This window comes from Anolis sagrei, chromosome 1 (genome assembly GCF_037176765.1).
Source record: "Anolis sagrei isolate rAnoSag1 chromosome 1, rAnoSag1.mat, whole genome shotgun sequence".
Classification (NCBI taxonomy): Eukaryota; Metazoa; Chordata; class Lepidosauria; order Squamata; family Dactyloidae; genus Anolis; species Anolis sagrei.
Window position 1 is genome coordinate 2,715,891 of NC_090021.1, and position 19,208 is coordinate 2,735,098.

The 19,208-nt window shown below is 47.6% G+C and overlaps 1 protein-coding gene across 2 annotated transcripts in view; it reads left to right on the forward strand.

Moving 5' to 3' along the window:
• Positions 1-19,208, forward strand: part of DPYSL5 (dihydropyrimidinase like 5) — a 101,624-nt gene that overhangs the window by 73,205 nt on the left and 9,211 nt on the right. For both annotated transcript variants that reach the window (XM_067471390.1, XM_067471408.1), the window contains exons 7-11: positions 13-88; positions 4,055-4,211; positions 6,687-6,828; positions 8,589-8,731; positions 14,409-14,616. In XM_067471390.1, the coding sequence (XP_067327491.1) occupies positions 13-88; positions 4,055-4,211; positions 6,687-6,828; positions 8,589-8,731; positions 14,409-14,616 (726 nt within the window). The remainder of the gene's footprint in view (positions 1-12; positions 89-4,054; positions 4,212-6,686; positions 6,829-8,588; positions 8,732-14,408; positions 14,617-19,208) is intronic.

The window sequence follows — 19,208 nt, forward strand, 5'->3', positions numbered from 1 at the left end:
CTCTTTTGCCAGACTCACTGCCCTGTCTATCTGGTCAACGTTTCCAGTATGTCCGCCGGAGATGTCATCGCCACGGCCAAGATGCAAGGTGAGAGCAGCTCCCTGGAGCCGGAGCCGGAGAAGCGCTTCTCCCTTGGTGCACCCTTCTTGTGGAAAACAACTAGTTTTTGTGGGTTATTGTAGGTTTTTTCGGACTATATGGCCATGTTCTAGAGCAGTGGTCCTCAACCTGGGGGTCGGGACCCCTGGTGGGGTCACGAGGGGGTTTCAGAGGGGTCGCCAAAGGCCATCCAAAAACATAGTATTTTCTGTTGGTCATAGGGGTTCCATGTGGGAAGTTTGGCCCAATTCTATCATTGGAGGGGATCAGAATGATCTTTTATTGTAGGTGAACTATAAATCCCAGCAACTAAAACTCTCAAATGCCAAGGTCTATTTTCCCCAGACTCCACCAGTGTTCATTCACATTGGGCATGTTGAGTATTCATGGCAAATTTGGTCCAGATCCATCATTGTGTGAGTCCATAGTGCTCTCTGGATGTAGGTGAACTACAACTCCAAACCTCAAGGTCAATGCCCACCAAACCCTTCCAGTATTTTCTGTTGGTCAAGGGAGTTCTGTGTGGCAAGATTGGTTCAATTCCATGCTCTTTGATCGTAGGTAAACTATAGGTAAACAACTCCCAAATGACAACATCAATGCTCTTTGATCGTAGGTAAACTATAAATCCCACCAACTACAACTCCCAAATGCCAAGGTCTATTTTCCCCAGACTCCACCAGTGTTCATTCACATTGGGCATGTTGAGTATTCATGGCAAATTTGGTCCAGATCCATCATTGTGTGAGTCCATAGTGCTCTCTGGATGTAGGTGAACTACAACTCCAAACCTCAAGGTCAATGCCCACCAAACCCTTCCAGTATTTTCTGTTGGTCAAGGGAGTTCTGTGTGGCAAGATTGGTTCAATTCCATGCTCTTTGATCGTAGGTAAACTATAGGTAAACAACTCCCAAATGACAACATCAATGCTCTTTGATCGTAGGTAAACTATAAATCCCACCAACTACAACTCCCAAATGCCAAGGTCTATTTTCCCCAGACTCCACCAGTGTTCATTCACATTGGGCATGTTGAGTATTCATGGCAAATTTGGTCCAGATCCATCATTGTGTGAGTCCATAGTGCTCTCTGGATGTAGGTGAACTACAACTCCAAACCTCAAGGTCAATGCCCACCAAACCCTTCCAGTATTTTCTGTTGGTCAAGGGAGTTCTGTGTGGCAAGATTGGTTCAATTCCATGCTCTTTGATCGTAGGTAAACTATAGGTAAACAACTCCCAAATGACAACATCAATGCTCTTTGATCGTAGGTAAACTATAAATCCCACCAACTACAACTCCCAAATGCCAAGGTCTATTTTCCCCAGACTCCACCAGTGTTCATTCACATTGGGCATGTTGAGTATTCATGGCAAATTTGGTCCAGATCCATCATTGTGTGAGTCCATAGTGCTCTCTGGATGTAGGTGAACTACAACTCCAAACCTCAAGGTCAATGCCCACCAAACCCTTCCAGTATTTTCTGTTGGTCAAGGGAGTTCTGTGTGGCAAGATTGGTTCAATTCCATGCTCTTTGATCGTAGGTAAACTATAGGTAAACAACTCCCAAATGACAACATCAATGCTCTTTGATCGTAGGTAAACTATAAATCCCACCAACTACAACTCCCAAATGCCAAGGTCTATTTTCCCCAGACTCCACCAGTGTTCATTCACATTGGGCATGTTGAGTATTCATGGCAAATTTGGTCCAGATCCATCATTGTGTGAGTCCATAGTGCTCTCTGGATGTAGGTGAACTACAACTCCAAACCTCAAGGTCAATGCCCACCAAACCCTTCCAGTATTTTCTGTTGGTCAAGGGAGTTCTGTGTGGCAAGATTGGTTCAATTCCATGCTCTTTGATCGTAGGTAAACTATAGGTAAACAACTCCCAAATGACAACACCAATGCTCTTTGATCGTAGGTAAACTATAAATCCCACCAACTACAACTCCCAAATGACATCAATCCCCTGCCAACCCCACCAGTATTCATGTATTTGTGCCACATTTGGTCCAGTGAATGAAAATACATCCTAGGTTCTTGTGGGTTTTTTCGGGCTATAGAGCCATGTTCTAGAGGCATTTCTCCTGACGTTTCGCCTGCATCTATGGCAAATATCCTGCATATCAGATATTTATATTATGATTCATAACAGTAGCAAAATTGTAGTTGCGAAGTAGCAACAAAAATAATATTATGGTTGGGGGTCACCACAACATGAGGAACTGTATTAAGGGGTCACAGCATTAGAAAGGTTGAGAACCACTGTTCTAGAGGCATTCTCTCCTGACGTTTTGCCTGCATCTATGGCAAGCATCCTCTCTGAGATATGAGGGGACCGGGAATTAAGTGCGGTCCTATAACAGGCTAACAGCAAGAGCAGATACGGGTCTGTGGCTGCTCATTTCCAGGGACTAAGTGAGGGATGACCGGGGTCATAGGTAGGAAGTATAAGGCCATATTCAATAATGTTTGGGGCTGGGCTAGAACTGGCCATTCTCAAAGGCTTGTTGACACCACCAGGTCTTCAAGCTCTTATGAAAGGAGGGAAGGGATGGGGCCTGTCCTATTTCCCTAGGAAGGGCATTCCAGAGGTGGGGGGCCGCCACCAAAAAGGCCCTCTCTCTTGTCCCCACCAACCAGACTCGTGATGGTGGTGGGAGTATTTATTTATCATGTCAGGAGCAAACTAAAACAGTTGTATTGCATTAAAAACAAACAAAACAAAACACAAAGTTTGCAGACTTGGTATTCTATTAAATGTCCTTTGACCAGTAGCCGGGCACTTGGAGTGCCTCTGGTGTTGCTGCAAGAAGGTCCTCCATGGTGCATGTGGCAGGGCTCAGGTTGCATTGCAGCAGGTGGTCAGTGGTTTGCTCTTCTCCGCACTCGCATGTCGTGGATTCCACTTTGTGGCCCCATTTCTGAAGGTTGGCTCTGCATCTCGTGGTGCCAGAGCACAGTCTGTTCAGCGCCTTCCAAGTCGCCCAGTCTTCTGTGTGCCCAGGAGGGAATCTCTCATTTGGTATTAGCCATTGATTGAGGTTCTGGGTTTGAGCCTGCCACTTTTGGACTCTTGCTTACTGAGGTTTTCCAGTGAGTATCTCTGTTGATCTTAGAAAACTTTTTTGATTTAAGGCGTTAGCATGCTGGCTAATACCCAAATAGGTACCAAACTCCAGAAGCGACCAGAATAATGATGATGATGATGATAATAATAATAATAATAAGGAAAAGGGAGCAGAGAAAGTAGAAATTGAAGTCATGGTATCTCTCTCTTACCCCTCTATTCTGCTTTGGTTAGACCACATCTGGAATATTGTGTCCAATTCTGGGCACCACAATTCAAGAGAGATATTGACAAGCTGGAATGTGTCCAGAGGAGGGCGACTCAAATGATCAAGGGTCTGGAGAACAAGCCCTATGAGGAGCGGCTTAAGGAGCTGGGCATGTTTAGCCTGAAGAAGAGAAGGCTAAGTGGGGATATGATAGCCATGTATAAATATGTGAGAGGAAGCCACAGGGAGGAGGGAGCAAGCTTGTTTTCTGCTTCCTTGGAGACTAGGACGCAATGGAACAATGGCTTCAAACTACAAGAGAGGAGATTCCATCTGAACATGAGGAAGAACTTCCTGACTGTGAGAGCCGTTCAGCAGTGGAACTCTTTGCCCCGGAGTGTGGTGGAGGCTACTTCTTTGGAAGCTTTTAAGCAGAGGCTGGATGGCCATCTGTCAGGGGTGATTTGAATGCAATATTCCTGCTTCTTGGCAGAATGGGGTTGGACTGGATGGCCCAGGAGGTCTCTTCCAACACTAGGATTCTATGATTCTCACTGAGGACTGGAGACTTGATGGTACAAGAGACTTGTGCAGTCCAGGAGAGAAACCCAACACGCCAGGATCACGTATCCAGTCCCTGAGGCCCTTCCCCTCTTTGCCCCTCTGCAGGGAAAGTGGTTTATGCGGAGACCACCACGGCACACTCCACCCTGACCGGCTTGCACTACTACCACCAGGACTGGTCCCACGCAGCGGCCTATGTGACGGTGCCTCCCTTGCGGCTGGACACCAACACCTCCACCTACCTCATGAGCTTGCTTGCCAAGTAAGGGGCTTCTGGGTCGGGCAGCGGGGTGTCCAGGCATAACCTGGGAGGCACAGGAAAGGGGACGGGACAGGAGGGAGGGCGTCCGGTGCCTCGGTCTGAAGGAGACATAGTTTTATAGGACTTGAATTGCCATATAGGACTATAGCTCCCATCTGTACAGGGTAGACAGAAGTATAGTTTGGAGAAAGAGCTGCCACAGCAGCCTTCATGCCTACCTATTCTTTCACACAACATTCTTGCTGTAATGTCTTGTCGAAGGGGAGCTAGCTGAGGCTGGGACTTCTGGCAATAGTTACATATACTTTTCTGTGCAGGAGCTCACCAGAATAGCTTTGCTTCTGGGCTCCTGAAGAAGACTTTTCACATGTATTATCGAAGGCCTTCATGGCCAGAATCACTGGGTTGTTGTAGGTTTTTCGGGCTATATGGCCATATTCTAGAAGCATTCTCTCCTGACGTTTCACCTGCATCTATGGCAAGCTTCCTCAGAGGTTATGAGATCTTGCTGTAACTTGTAACCAAGAGATAAGCCAGTGCCTGCCAAGCAGATCCCAGTGAATCAGGGTCATGAGATGAAATTTCCAGTGTACTCCAGTTTCTATTGTTTTGCATCTGTTTGCTTGCTTAGTAATAGAGAGCCAGTCAGAGATGTTTTAAGTAAGCATAGACCATAGTAATAGAGAGATGATTTAGGTAAGCATAGGCTAATCAAATGGACAACATGTTAACACCAATCAAAATGCGCTTTTTGGATTTCTGTGATGCAATCAAAGATCGTGACCCCATTTTGGGGGCGCGGCAGTCTTTTCATGCCACCGTTTGCTTTGGCCGGCAAATAAAGCTATTCTTCAGGGAGATTCGACTCGTTGGTGTGTCCTTCTGCACCACCCTTCCGAGTCAGAAGGGAACTTATGAGAATGTGCAGAGTGCACGCCCCTTCAAGTCCATGAAGGACCTGTGGAGTGGTGAGGACAGGAGTCTGTGGGAAGAGAGAAGGTGGCTTTCCATCTGGTCAGCTTGACATTTGAGATCACAGTATCCCTATGTGTGTAAAAATAAGGTTGCTTCTTCCCAACCTCATGAGCCCCTTTCTCTCTCTCTCTCTCTCTCTCTCTCTCCCTTCCTTCCTTCCTTCCTTCCTTCCTCCCTCCCTCCCTCCCTCCCTCCCTCCCTGCCTGCCTGCCTGCCTGCCTGCCTGCTTGCTTGTTTGCCTTCCTTCCTTCCTTCCTTCCTTCCTTCCTTCCTTCCTTCCTTCCTTCCTTCCTTCCTTCCTTCTTTCCTCCCTCCCTCCCTCCCTCCCTCCCTCCCTCCCTTCCTTCCTCCCTCCTTTCCTTCCTCCCTCCTTCCCTCCATTCTTACTTTCTTTCTTCCTTCCTTCTTTCCTTCTTTCCACCCTCCCTTCCTTCCACCCTCCCTTCCTTCCTTCTTTCATTCCTCCCTCTCTTCCTTCTTTCCTCCCTCCCTCCTTCCTCCTTCCTTTCCTTCCTCCCTCCCTCCCTCTCTTCTTTCTTTCTTTCCTTCCTTCCTTCCTCCCTCCCTCCCTCCCTCCTTCCCTCCCTCCTTCCCTCCTTTCTTTCTTTCCTTCCTTCCTCCCTTCTTTCCTCCCTCCCTCCCTCCCTTCTTTCCTTCTTTCTTCCTTCCTTCCTTCTTTCTTGCCTTCCTTCCTTCCTTCTTTCCTTCTTTCTTGCCTTCCTTCCTTCCTTCCTTCCTTCCTTCCTTCCTTCCTTCGTTCTTTCCTCCCTCCCTCCCTCCCTCCCTCCCTTCCTTTTTTCCTCCCTTCCTTCCTTCCTTCCTTCCTTCCTTCCTTCCTTCCTTCCTTCCTTCCTTCTTACTCCCTCCCTGCCTGCCTTCCTTCCTTCTTTCCTTCTTTCTTGCCTTCCTTCCTTCCTTCCTTCCTTCCTTCCTTCCTTCCTTCGTTCTTTCCTCCCTCCCTCCCTCCCTCCCTCCCTCCCTCCCTTCCTTCTTTCCTCCCTCCCTCCCTCCCTCCCTCCCTCCCTCCCTTCCTTCCTTCCTTCCTTCCTTCCTTCTTTACTCCCTCCCTGCCTGCCTGCCTTCCTTCCTTCCTTCCTTCTTTCCTCCCTCCCTCCTTCCCTCCCTTCCTTCCTTCCTTCCTTCCTTCCTTCCTTCCTTCCTTCCTTCCTTCCTTCTTTCTTTCCTCCCTCCCTCCCCGCCTTCCTTCCTTCTTCCCTCCCTCCCTCCCTTCCTTCCTTCCTTCCTTCCTTCTTTCTTTATTTCCTCCCTCCCTGCCCTCCTTCTTTCTTTCCTTCCTTCCTTCCTTCCTTCTTTCCTCCCTCCCTCCCTCCCTCCCTTCCTTCCTTCCTTCTTTCCTCCCTCCCTCCCTTCTTTCTTCCCTCCCTCCCTTCCTTCTTCCCTCCCTCCCTTCATTCCTTCTTTCCTCCCTCCGTCCCTCCCTCCTTCCTTCCTTCCTTCCTTCCTTCCTTCCTTCCTTCCTTTCTGCCTTTCTGCCCTCAGTGACACAATAAACGTCGTGGCCTCTGACCACCGAGCTTTCACCACCAAGCAGAAGGCCATGGGCAAGGAGGACTTCACCAAGATCCCGCACGGAGTCAGCGGTGTGCAGGACCGCATGGCCGTCATCTGGGAACGCGGCGTGGTACGTGAGTGGGGAGGGGAGGGGGCTGCCCCTTTCCAGCCTCTGCACAAAGGGGGTCCTAGGCAGAGGAGGCAAGAGAATCTTGGTTTTTTGATGTTTCACGGCAAACCAGATTTGGCCCTTAATTCTTTCACCTTGGTGAGAAGGTTCCTCAGCTCTTCCTTGCTTTCAGCCATTGAAGTGGTGTCATCTGCATATCTAAGGTTGTTAATGTTTCTTCCAGCAATTTTCACCCCAACCTTGCATTCCTCCAGCCCCGCACATCCTTGCATGATGTGTTCTGCATACAAGTTGAATAGGTTGGGGGAGAGGCTACAACCCTGCCATACGCCTTTCGCAATCTTGAACCCGTCTCCTGTTCCGTGGTCAGTTCTGTCAACAGTCAACAGCTTGACTGTTGCTCCTTGTTGCTTGACTGTTGCTCCTTGGTCCTTGGACAGATTCCTCAGGAGAGAGGGAAGGGGGCTTGGGATGCCCATCTCACCAAGAACTTGCCACAATTTATGATGATCCACACAGTCCAAGGCTTTAGAAGAGTCAATGAAGCAGAAGTAGATGTTTTTCTGAAACTCCCTGCCTGTCTCCATTCTCCAGCATCCGGATATTGGCAATCTGGTCTCTGGTTCCTCTGCCTTTTCTAAACCCAGCTTGAACATCTGGCAACTCTCGCTCCATGTATTGCTGGAGTCTTCCTTGCAGGATCCTGAGCATTACCTTCCTGGCTTACCTTCTACTATTACCATAGCCATATTCAAAGAATCATTGAGTGCGAAGGAATTGCAAGCACCATCCAGCCCTGCAATACAGGAAGACACAACTAAAGCACTCCTGACAAATAGCCATCCAACCTGACCAGGGGCCACTTTGATCAAGGACCACTTTGACCAGAGACCACTTAGATCATGGATCACTTAGACCAGGGACCACTTAAACCAGGGACCACTTGACCAGGGACCACTTAGACCAGGGACCACTTGACCAGGGACCACTTAGACCAGGGACCACTTGACTGGGGTCCACTTAGACCAGGGACCACTTTGACCATTGACCACTTTGACCAGAGACCACTTTAACCAGGGATCACTTGACTGGAGACCACTTTGACCAGGGACCACTTGACTGGAGACCACTTTGACAAGGGACTACTTAAACCAGGGACCATTTTGACCAGGGACCACTTAGACCAGGGACCACTTGACTGGAGACCACTTTGAACAGGGACCACTTAGACCAGGGACCATTTGGACCAGAGACCACATTGACCAGGGACCACTTGACTGGAGACCACTTAGACCAGGGACCATTTTGACCAGGGACCACTTTGACTGTGGACCACTTTGACTATGGACCACTTTGACTAAGAACTACTTTGACCAGGGACCACTTTGACCATTTTGACCAGGGACCTCTTAAGCAGGGACCATTTTGACCAGGAACCACTTGATCAGGGACCACTTTGACTGTGGACCACTTTGACTATGGACCACTTTGACCAAGAACCACTTTGACCAGGGACCACTTTGACCATTTTGACCAGGGACCTCTTAAGCAGGGACCATTTTGACCAGGAACCACTTGATCAGGGACCACTTTGACTATGGACCACTTTGACCAGGGACCACTTTGACCTCCATAGTGGAGATCAAAGCAAAAACAGATGACCCTGGATCAATTACCTGGACTCCACCTGCCTTCATGCAACTCACACAAGATACCCCGCAAGTTAGGATTCTGACCTCTGCCTCCTGCACTCCTTCTAGGTCGGGGGCAAGATGGACGAGAACCGCTTTGTCGCCATCACCAGCTCCAACGCTGCCAAGATACACAACCTGTACCCCCGCAAGGGACGCATCATCCCCGGAGCGGATGCGGACGTGGTGGTTTGGGACCCCGAGGCCACAAAGTAGGTGGGCCTGAGTGGAAGGGAGGGAGGGAGAGAGGGAGGGAGAAGTGGGGCACAGGGAAGCGCATGAGGATCTGGGCTTCAGATGATATGGAGGGTGGTGGGGTGGGTCTGGGTGACACACCATGCAGGTCAGGTGGAAAGGCAATAAACAAAGAGAAATCCTCTGAATAGAAGAGTGCAGATGGAGGAAGGGTAGATGGGGGGAGAACGCATCTCCCCCCATCTCCCCCATATTAGAGATTAAGATCATCTGGGGAGGCCCTTCTCTTGGCCTCCCTTGCAAGCGTGGCTGGTGGGACGAGGGACAGGGCCTTCTAAGTGGTGGCACAGTATTAAAAGGCATTGAATGTTTGCCTATCTGTGTATGATGTAATCCACTCTGAGTCCCCTCGGGGAGCTGGAGGAGATTATTATTATTATTATTATTATTATTATTATTATTATTAAAATCTGGAGTGGATTTGCTACTCCCATCCTGATGTATCTGCCTCTAGACGCAGCCACAGATTGTGAGTTTTTAATCAGAGAGCATAAAGACAGTATGGGAGGAGTAATGGGATGTGCAGAGAGATTAGTAGGTGGGGTTGGGGACAGAGTATTTTTGGGCTTCTCTCTGTTTGGGGCTGCCTTTCACTTTGTGCTTTGGGTCTTGACTGGGAGGATTCTGCCCTTGTGCTTGGTAATGTGTTACAGTAAGTCATAACAGGATCAAATGTGTGTGTGTGTGTGTTAAAGAAAACCTTATGCTGCTGGGTTGTTGTAGGTTTTTTCGGGCTAAATGGCCATGGTCTAGAGGCATTCTCTCCTGACGTTTCGCCTGCATCTATGGCAAGCATCCTCAGTGGTAGTGAGGTCTATTAGAACTAGGAAAAAGGGTTTATATGTCTGTGGAATGACCAGTGTGGGACAAAGGACTCTTCTCTGCTGGAGCTAGGTGTGAATGTTTCAACTGACCACCTTCATTAGCATCTGAAGGCCTGGCTGAGCCTGGGAAAATCTTTTGTTGAGAGGTGGTAAGATGTGCCTGATTGTTTCCTCTCTGTTGTTTTGCTGTTGTAATTTTTGAGTTTTTTAAATACTGGTAGCCAGATTTTGTTCATCTTCATGGTTTTCTCCTTTCTGTTGAAATTGTCCACATGTATTGTCGAAGGCTTTCATGGCTGGAATCACTGGACCACACCAACAACCACCATGTCATACTACACAGAGAAGCCATTGAAATCCACAAGCATGTGGACAATTACAACAGCAAAACAGCAGAGAGGAAACAACCAGGCACATCTTAACACCTCTCAACAGAAGATTTTCCCAGGCTCAGCCAGGCCTTCAAATGCTAATGAAGGTGGTCAGTTGAAACATTCACACCTAGCTCCAGCAGAGAAGAGCTCTTTGCTCCACCCCAGTCATTCCACAGATATATAAACCCATTGTCCTAATTCCAACAGACCTCACTACCTCTGAGGATGCTTGCCATAGATGCAGGCAAAACGTCAGGAGAAATGCTTCTAGAACATGGCCCTATAGCCCGAAAAAACCCACAAGAACCCAATTGTCCACATGCTTGTGGATTTCAGTGGCTTCTCTGTGTAGTCTGACATGGTGGTTGTGAGAGTGGTCCAGCATTTCTGTGTTCTCAAATAATATGCTGTGTCCAGGTTAGTTCCTCAGGTGCTCTGCTATGGCTGACTTCTCTGGCTGAAGGAGTCTGCAGTGCCTTCCATGTTCCTTGATTCGTGTTTGGGACACACTGCGTTTGGTGGTCCCTATGTAGACTTGTCCACAGCTGCTTCGGTTGTTGACAGGGAGGATTCTGTCCTTGTGCTTTGTAATGTGTTACAGTTAGTTGTAACAGGATCAAGTATGTGTGTGTGTTAAAGAAAACCTTATGCTGCTGATTATTATGTGTAGCCACTAATGTAGGTCAACTAGTAAGTTTGGACCACACCCGGTGGGGTATAACTGTATGGATTTTAGAATACAGTTCAACTTTTGCTCTGAGGAGCCTTTGTGCAGGCATTTTGCTCAACGTATTGTCAAAGGCTTTCATGGCTGGAATCACTAGGTTCTTGTGGGTTTTTTCGGGCTATATGGCCATGGTCTAGAGGCATTCTCTCCTGACGTTTCGCCTGCATCTATGGCAAGCATCCTCAGAGGTAGTGAGGTCTGTTGGAAGTAGGAAAATGGGTTTATATATCTATGGAATGACCAGGGTGGGACAAAGAACCCTTGTCTGCTCACAGAAATACTGGGCCACACCAACAATCACCATGTCAGACTACACAGAGAAGCATTGAAATCCACAAGAAGCATGTGGACAATTTCAACAGAAAGGAAGAGACCATGAAAATGAACAAAATCTGGCTACCAGTATTAAAAAAACTCAAAAATTACAACAGCAAAACAACAGAGAGGAAACAATCAGGCACATCTTAACACCTCTCAACAAAAGATTTTCCCAGGCTCAGCCAGGCCTTCAGATGCTAATGAAGGTGGTCAGTTGAAACATTCACAGCTAGCTCCAGCAGAGAAGAGCTCTTTGCCCCACCCCAGCCATTCCACAGATATATAAACCCATTGTCCTAATTCCAACAGACCTCACTACCTCTGAGGATGCTTGCCATAGATGCAGGCGAAACGTCAGGAGAGAATGCTTCTAGAACATGGCCCTATAGCCCGAAAAAACCCACAAGAACCTATTTTGCTCAACCATTTCTACTGCTCTCTCATTTGGATTAAGAAGCCTTATTCTGTATTGTTTACAAGGACTATGTAAGTTTGTTGCACTGTTTGTTTTTGTTTGCAGAATTACAAGTTTATGTTTTAACTCTACTGCTAAGAGTAAAGTTTTTCTGTTCTTTTTCCTCTTGCCGGGGTGCAATGTTATTAATAATAAATAATAATAAAACTTTATTTATACCCTGCCACCATCTCCCCAAGGGACTTGGAGCAGCTTACATGGGGCCATGCCCAACAACACATCCAAAACAATAAGCAATAAACAAAATAAACAATACAATTAATATAACTCACAAGTAGACAACAACACACAGGAATTTAAAAACCTATGGCTGGGCCAGATGTAATAGTTAAAATTTTAAGTCCTCATAAAGACTGCCAATGTGGGGACTTGTCTGATATCCTTGGGGAGTGAGTTCCAGAGTCGGGGGGCCACCACAGAGAAGGCCCTCTCCCTCGTCCCCGCGAGGGAGGTGGGAGCGAGAACAGGGCCTCTCCAGATGGTCTAAGTCAGTGGTTCTCAACCTGGGGTCCCCAGATGTTTTTTGCCTACAACTCCCAGAAATCCCAGCCAATTTACCAGCTGCTAGGATTTCTGGGAGTTGAAGGCCAAAAACATCTGGGGACCCCAGGTTGAGAATCACTGGTCTAAGAGATTGTGTGGGTTCGTACACAGAAATGCGGTCATGCAGATTATTGTGTTATTGTTATTGTGTCATCTGCACTGGACCTGACTGAAATACGCAATGTGCGACATAATGGTTTCTGAAACTATGGGACACACATAGTGTTATTTTACACTAGAGGAGCAGGGTTAATATCCTGTGCTTTTGGGTTGTTCCTTCACCTTGCTTCTATAGGCAGAAATGATGAAAGAAAGACCTGGCGTCATGTGGAAGGGCCCAGCCCAAGCCTGGACCAACTTAGGCCCTCCCTCCAGGTGTTTTGGACTTCAACTCCCATAATTCATGTTAGAAATTGTGGGAATTGAAGGCCAAAACACCTGGAGGGCCCAAGTTTGCTTCCCTCCAGGTGTTTTGGACTTCAACTCCCATAATTCATGTTAGAAATTGTGGGAATTGAAGCCCAAAACACCCGGAGGGCCCAAGTTTGCTTCCCTCCAGGTGTTTTGGACTTCAACTCCCATCATTCATGTTAGAAATTGTGGGAATTGAAGCCCAAAACACCCGGAGGGCCCAAGTTTGCTTCCCTCCAGGTGTTTTGGACTTCAACTCCCATAATTCCTGTTAGAAATTGTGGGAATTGAAGCCCAAAACACCTGGAGGGCCCACGTTTGCTTCCCTCCAGGTGTTTTGGACTTCAACTCCCATAATTCATGTTAGAAATTGTGGGAGTTGAAGCCCAAAACACTTGGAGGGCCCAAGTTTGCTTCCCTCCAGGTGTTTTGGACTTCAACTCCCATCATTCTTGTTAGAAATTGTGGGAATTGAAGCCCAAAACACCTGGAGGGCCCAAGTTTGCTTCCCTCCAGGTGTTTTGGACTTCAACTCCCATCATTCCTGTTAGAAATTGTGGGAATTGAAGCCCAAAACACCTGGAGGGCCCAAGTTTGCTTCCCTCCAGGTGTTTTGGACTTCAACTCCCATAATTCATGTTAGAAATTGTGGGAATTGAAGCCCAAAACACCTGGAGGGCCCAAGTTTGCTTCCCTCCAGGTGTTTTGGACTTCAACTCCCATCATTCATGTTAGAAATTGTGGGAATTGAAGCCCAAAACACCTGGAGGGCCCAAGTTTGCTTCCCTCCAGGTGTTTTGGACTTCAACTCCCATCATTCATGTTAGAAATTGTGGGAATTGAAGCCCAAAACACCTGGAGGGCCCAAGTTTGCTTCCCTCCAGGTGTTTTGGACTTCAACTCCCATAATTCATGTTAGAAATTGTGGGAGTTGAAGCCCAAAACACTTGGAGGGCCCAAGTTTGCTTCCCTCCAGGTGTTTTGGACTTCAACTCCCATAATTCCTGCTTCCCTCCAGGTGTTTTGGACTTCAACTCCCATAATTCATGTTAGAAATTGTGGGAATTGAAGCCCAAAACACCTGGAGGGCCCAAGTTTGCTTCCCTCCAGATGTTTTGGACTTCAACTCCCATAATTCCTGCTTCCCTCCAGGTGTTTTGGACTTCAACTCCCATAATTCCTGCTTCCCTCCAGGTGTTTTGGACTTCAACTCCCATAATTCCTGTTAGAAATTGTGGGAATTGATGCCCAAAACACCTGGAGGGCCCAAGTTTGCTTCCCTCCAGGTGTTTTGGACTTCAACTCCCATAATTCATGTTAGAAATTGTGGGAATTGAAGCCCAAAACACCTGGAGGGCCCAAGTTTGCTTATGCCTTGCCCAGTCCTTTTGAAAGGCCAGTCTTGTACCTTTGCTCTCCTAAATTCTTGAGCTAAACAGTCATAGAATCATAGAATCCTAGAATCCAAGTGTTGGAAGAGACCTCATGGGCCATCCAGTCCAACCCCATTCTGCCAAGAACCAGGAATATTGCATTCAAATCACCCCTGACAAATGGCCATCCAGCCTCTGCTTAAAAGCTTCCAAAGAAGGAGCCTCCACCACACTCCGGGGCAGAGAGTTCCACTGCTGAACGGCTCTCACAGTCAGGAAGTTCTTCCTCATGTTCAGATGGAATCTCCTCTTTGTAGTTTGAACCCATTGCTCCATTGCGTCCTAGTCTCCAAGGAAGCAGAAAGGAAGCTTGCTCCCTCCTCCCTATGGCTTCCTCTCACATATTTATACATGGCTATCATATCTCCTCTCAGCCTTCTCTTCTTCAGGCTAAACATGCCCAGTTCCCTAAGCCGCTCCTCATAGGGCTTGTTCTCCAGACCCTTGATCATTTCGTTGCTCTCTCTCCATGCACTCCTGGTTCCCTCACGGCTCCTTCTTCTCCTCCTTCCTTGTGCTTCTTCCATAGGACCATCTCAGCCAGCACCCAGGTCCAGGGCGGGGACATTAACCTGTACGAGAACATGCGCTGCCACGGGGTGCCCCTGGTCACCATCAGCCACGGGCGTGTGGTCTACGAGAACGGCGTCTTCATGTGTGCCGAGGGCACCGGCAAGTTCTGCCCGCTCCGCTCCTTCCCAGACTCTGTGTACAAGAAGCTGGTGCAGCGAGAAAAGGTAGGGCCAGGGGTGGGCACGCAGGGGGCCCGGGTTACCCCACTTGGAACACCTCACTTCCTCCTCCACACAAAGACCTTGTTGCCCAGGACCCAGGTGGACCACACCATGGGAGGTGGGGAAGGCTGTGTACTACTCTTCAAAGTCCTGCCAAAGATTAAGAGAGTCCTAAGTTCCAAGAACGATCCAAAATTAAACCCCTTGGCTGCCTGAGATGGGTCAGGACCACTCAGTATGAATGATACGTGTGGTAGAAATACTGGTCCACCTCCTAAGGTGGTTGTGAAGTCAGGACTGGCATCTCCATGAGGTGGGAAGATGGACATGCTGCCCAACAGCTGTGGGAGGGAGGCGTCTCTTTCATGCATCAAATCCTGTGTTCGCTACATCTAAAACAGGCTAGGATCCTTCCAAACTTGCAAAATGTCCTGCCCCATCATTTCCAAGGCATCCTGTGGGGTTTCCCCAGCAAATATTGGCAGAGGAAAGGAGTTGGGGGAGCAGTTGACCCTTTGACGTTTCCTCTTGTTATGGTTGCAAAACAAGGTCCTGTAGAGTGCTTTGAGGATGGATGGATGGATGGAACTGTTTGGATGGTTGTGATATGGCAAGACGCATGTTGTTGTGTCATGGTTGCTGCAGTTGGTGGAGGTGGAAAAGTTTGGGTTCCCCTTGGACCAATGATCATCCATAGTCCAGTGCATCAGCTCAAGGGAGCATCATCCTAAGAGGGTTGAATGAAAAGTAGTGCCTCCACCTTCATTACTTGGGTTTGGTTGGAAATATTTTAATAAATCAAACGCAGAAATAATCCTTAGAATGTGCCCTTTAACTACCACTATTCAGTTTTCCACAACATTTATTTATTTATTATTATTTATTTACAGCTTTTATATTCCGCCCTTCTCACCCCGCAGGTACAGTGTACACATATATGTTGTTGTTGTTCATTCGTTCAGTCATCTCCGACTCTTCATGACCTCATGGACCAGCCCACGCCAGAGCTCCCTGTCGGCCGTCACCACCCCCAGCTCCTTCAAGGTCAGTCCAGTCACTTCAAGGATGCCATCTATCCATCTTGCCCTTGGTCGGCCCCTCTTCCTTTTGCCTTCCACTTTCCCCAGCATCATTGTCTTCTCTAGGCTTTGCTGTCTCCTCATGATGTGGTCAAAGTACCTCAACTTTGTCTCTAGTCTCCTTCCCTCCAATGAGCAGTCAGGCTTTCTTTCCTGGAGGATGGACTGGTTGGATCTTCTCGCAGTCCAAGGCACTCTCAGAACTTTCCTCCAACACCACAGTTCAAAAGCATCTATCTTCCTTCGCTCTGCCTTCCCTGAGGTCCAGCTCTCACATCCATAGGTGACTACAGGGAATACCAGTACACATATATGGGAAACATTCCATGCCAATTTTTGACATACAAACATATACAGACATACACAGAGGCTATATTTAACTTTTTCTGGCCGCCAGGGGAGCTGTCGCTTTCATCTTCCATCTGCAACACTGATGAAGCACTTCCGCATTCCCCGCATGCTTCCCCGCTGGAATGCTTTGCTGGAGTCTTTTTTATGGCCTCATAAATCAGTTAATTTAGCCTTCCCACACTTCAAGGTGGTTTCTAATGTTCCTACTTGACAGATGCAACTGTCTTTCGGGTTGCAAAACCCACTCCAACCCGGGCTGGCTTCGAACTCATGACCTTTTGGTCAGAGTGATCTTAATGCAGCTGACACTCAGCCAGCTGCGCCAGAATCCCAGTGCCTTAACATCGCCAGACAATTGGATACATTTCTGTCAACGATGAACAAGTTTTTTGAAGCTGTCACGGAAGAAGTCGACACTCTTTTTCCACAACCAGCATCTCACGGTTCTCTCATCCTGGGTACCCATCGTGCACAGATCTTCTGATAGCCAGTCAAAGCAATAATGTGACCCACACGTTCTTGTGAAATGCCAATTATGCTTGAAATTTCTCTCTGAGTGATACGACGATTGTCCTGAATCAATCTGTCAACCTTTTGCTTGTGAAACTCTGTGGTTGCTGTCACAGGACATCCAACTCCTTGTTTGTCACACAAGTCAGATGTTCCCATCTCAACATTTTTAAACTTTCTCACCCAACGACGCACAGTACTTACATTAACACAATCCCCATCAACAGCTTACATTCTCTGAGGAATCTCCTTTGGGGTGACACCTTCTGCTGTCAAGAATTCAATGACTGCACATTGCTTTAGTCGCATTGACTGACCATCTGTGCAGGGTTCCATACTTCGCACTTTAACAACACAACCATTCAGTGCTAAGGTTTCCTGCCAAAATGGAACTGTAGAGGAGAGTCTACTGAACAAGCCAGTACCTGCCACATACCAGGACTGCCATCTGTTGAGGAGTTACGAAGGGGGAGGCATTACTTTTCATTCAACCCTCATAGAACAAGTATGGGCAAACTTCAGCTCTCTAGGTATTTTGGACTTCAATTCTCACCATTCCTCACAGCCTCAGGCCTCTTCCTTTCCCCCCTCAGAGGGGGGAAGAGCCTGAGACTGTTAGGAATGGTGGGAGTTGAAGTCCAAAACTCCTGGAAGACCTAAGTTTGCCCATGTCTGTCCTAGGACAAGACTACAACTACTAGAAGCAAGGGAGACCAGCAGAAAGGAAGGAATCCGGCATCTAGTGCACCCCCGTTTGTGTTTTTGGTGATTTTGATATTTGAATGCAGAAACGGATATCAAAACATGTGTGGTTTTGGTGGTGGGTTGCAGGAGAAGAAAAGGTTTACATGGGAGAGAAGCTGGAAAAGACCTGGGAGGAATGGAAAGCAAGCTGCTAGATGTGACCGAATCCTTGGCGTTGCTGTGGGTGAGGCACTGCAAGGTTTACATGAAATTAGGAGTTCAATGCACTGTAATTCAACCCCTTTGCCATTTGAGTTGTACCCTCTTCACGAAGCCACTTCAGCACAGGACTGGAGAAGAAATATCTCATGGGCCTTACATGGAGCAACAAAGTTTTTTGGTAGAAGGGGGAAACTTAATTTTTTGCTTCCCAGTATTGCACTCTAGCCTTGGGGACACTGTTTTTCACCCAGCACTGCACCAGTGTCCAGTAGTCTCTAACCACAGTAATTATAAAATCTATCAACCAAAAGGTTGCAAGTTCAAAGCCCCGGGTTGGCGTGAGCTGCCAACTGTCAGCCTAGCTCATTGTTTACCAAAGCAATTTGAAAACAGCTTTAGCTGTGATTAGAGAAATTAGGTACCACTAAAAGTGGGGGAGGTGTTTTATGACGCCATAAAGAAAAAAGATCAGAAAATGCTGGGCGACCAAAAGGAAGGAGAAAGTCCCGACGGCTCTTTGTTATAGAGGATAAAGCAACAGCACCCCCTGGACTCGAGTCCAACCTTCCATGGCACCAAAAACATCTGGACAGTGTTTCAAAACAAACCACCTCCTTCTATTGTCTGTCTGTGTGTTGTCTATACAAAGCGGCATTGAATGTTTGCCGTGTATGTGAACTGTGATCCGCCCTGAGTCCCCTATGGGGTGAGAAGGGCGGAATATAAATAAAGTATATTATTATTATTATTGTTATTATTAATGTATAAAACATGTACAAAAGGGGGAAAGGCAATTCTTAAAAAGCACTAAAAGAGGTGCTATAAAATAGCAGTAGTCTGTATATACAAGGTTCAGTAGTCCACCAAGGCAAGGTACATGGAATCCAGGAAATCAAGATCATAGGCTAAATCCATAAGCATAAAAATGATAGCTTTTCCAAGGCACAACCCTTACAGGAACATAGGTAGATACAAGAGACTAGACTCATGAGCATGAGAGCTGAAACAGGAACTCAATTCTATGGCAAAGTTGTCTGCTCTGGAGAGACCAAGAAAACATCACTTAATTTAAGCTCAGGCCTAGCCAAGAAGCCATGAGGTTATACCTTTGATACCTGAGTTTCAAGGGTTTATCATGGGATTGCAAGGACTTCTTTTGGAATCTTTCAGATCACCCAATTAATCTATCCTTCACTCCCTCCGTGCAGAGGCCTAATCTGCTATTGTGGGAAAACTCCCTGCTAAAGGCCGATTCCCAAGAGAAACGGAATCTCAAACATCCTCTATCTCCTCTGCAGCAGCCAGCTGCAGAACGCTCCCCTGATCACCGCTGCAACCTGGGATTCCAAGCTCAGTGATGAGTCCAGGAGGACCCCTAAGCTGCGAACCTGTGCCTTCAAGGGGAGTGTGACCCCATCCAGCACACGTTGTGATTGTATACCCTGATTGGCTTTGCGACTGACCAGGAGGACCTCTGTCTTGTCTGGATTTACCTTCAATTTACTCACCCTCATCCATACTGTCACAGCAGCCAGGCACCGGTTCAGGACTTGGGCAGCCTCCTTAGCATCTGGTGGGAGTGATAGAGTTGGACGTCATCTGCGTACAGATGGCATTGGTCTCCAAAACTCCAGATGATCTCACCCAGCAGCTTCATGTAGATGTTAAACAACATGGGGGACAATACCAAGCCCTGCAGGACCCCACAGGACAATAGAACCCAAGCATCTTGTTTCACACACTCTTTAA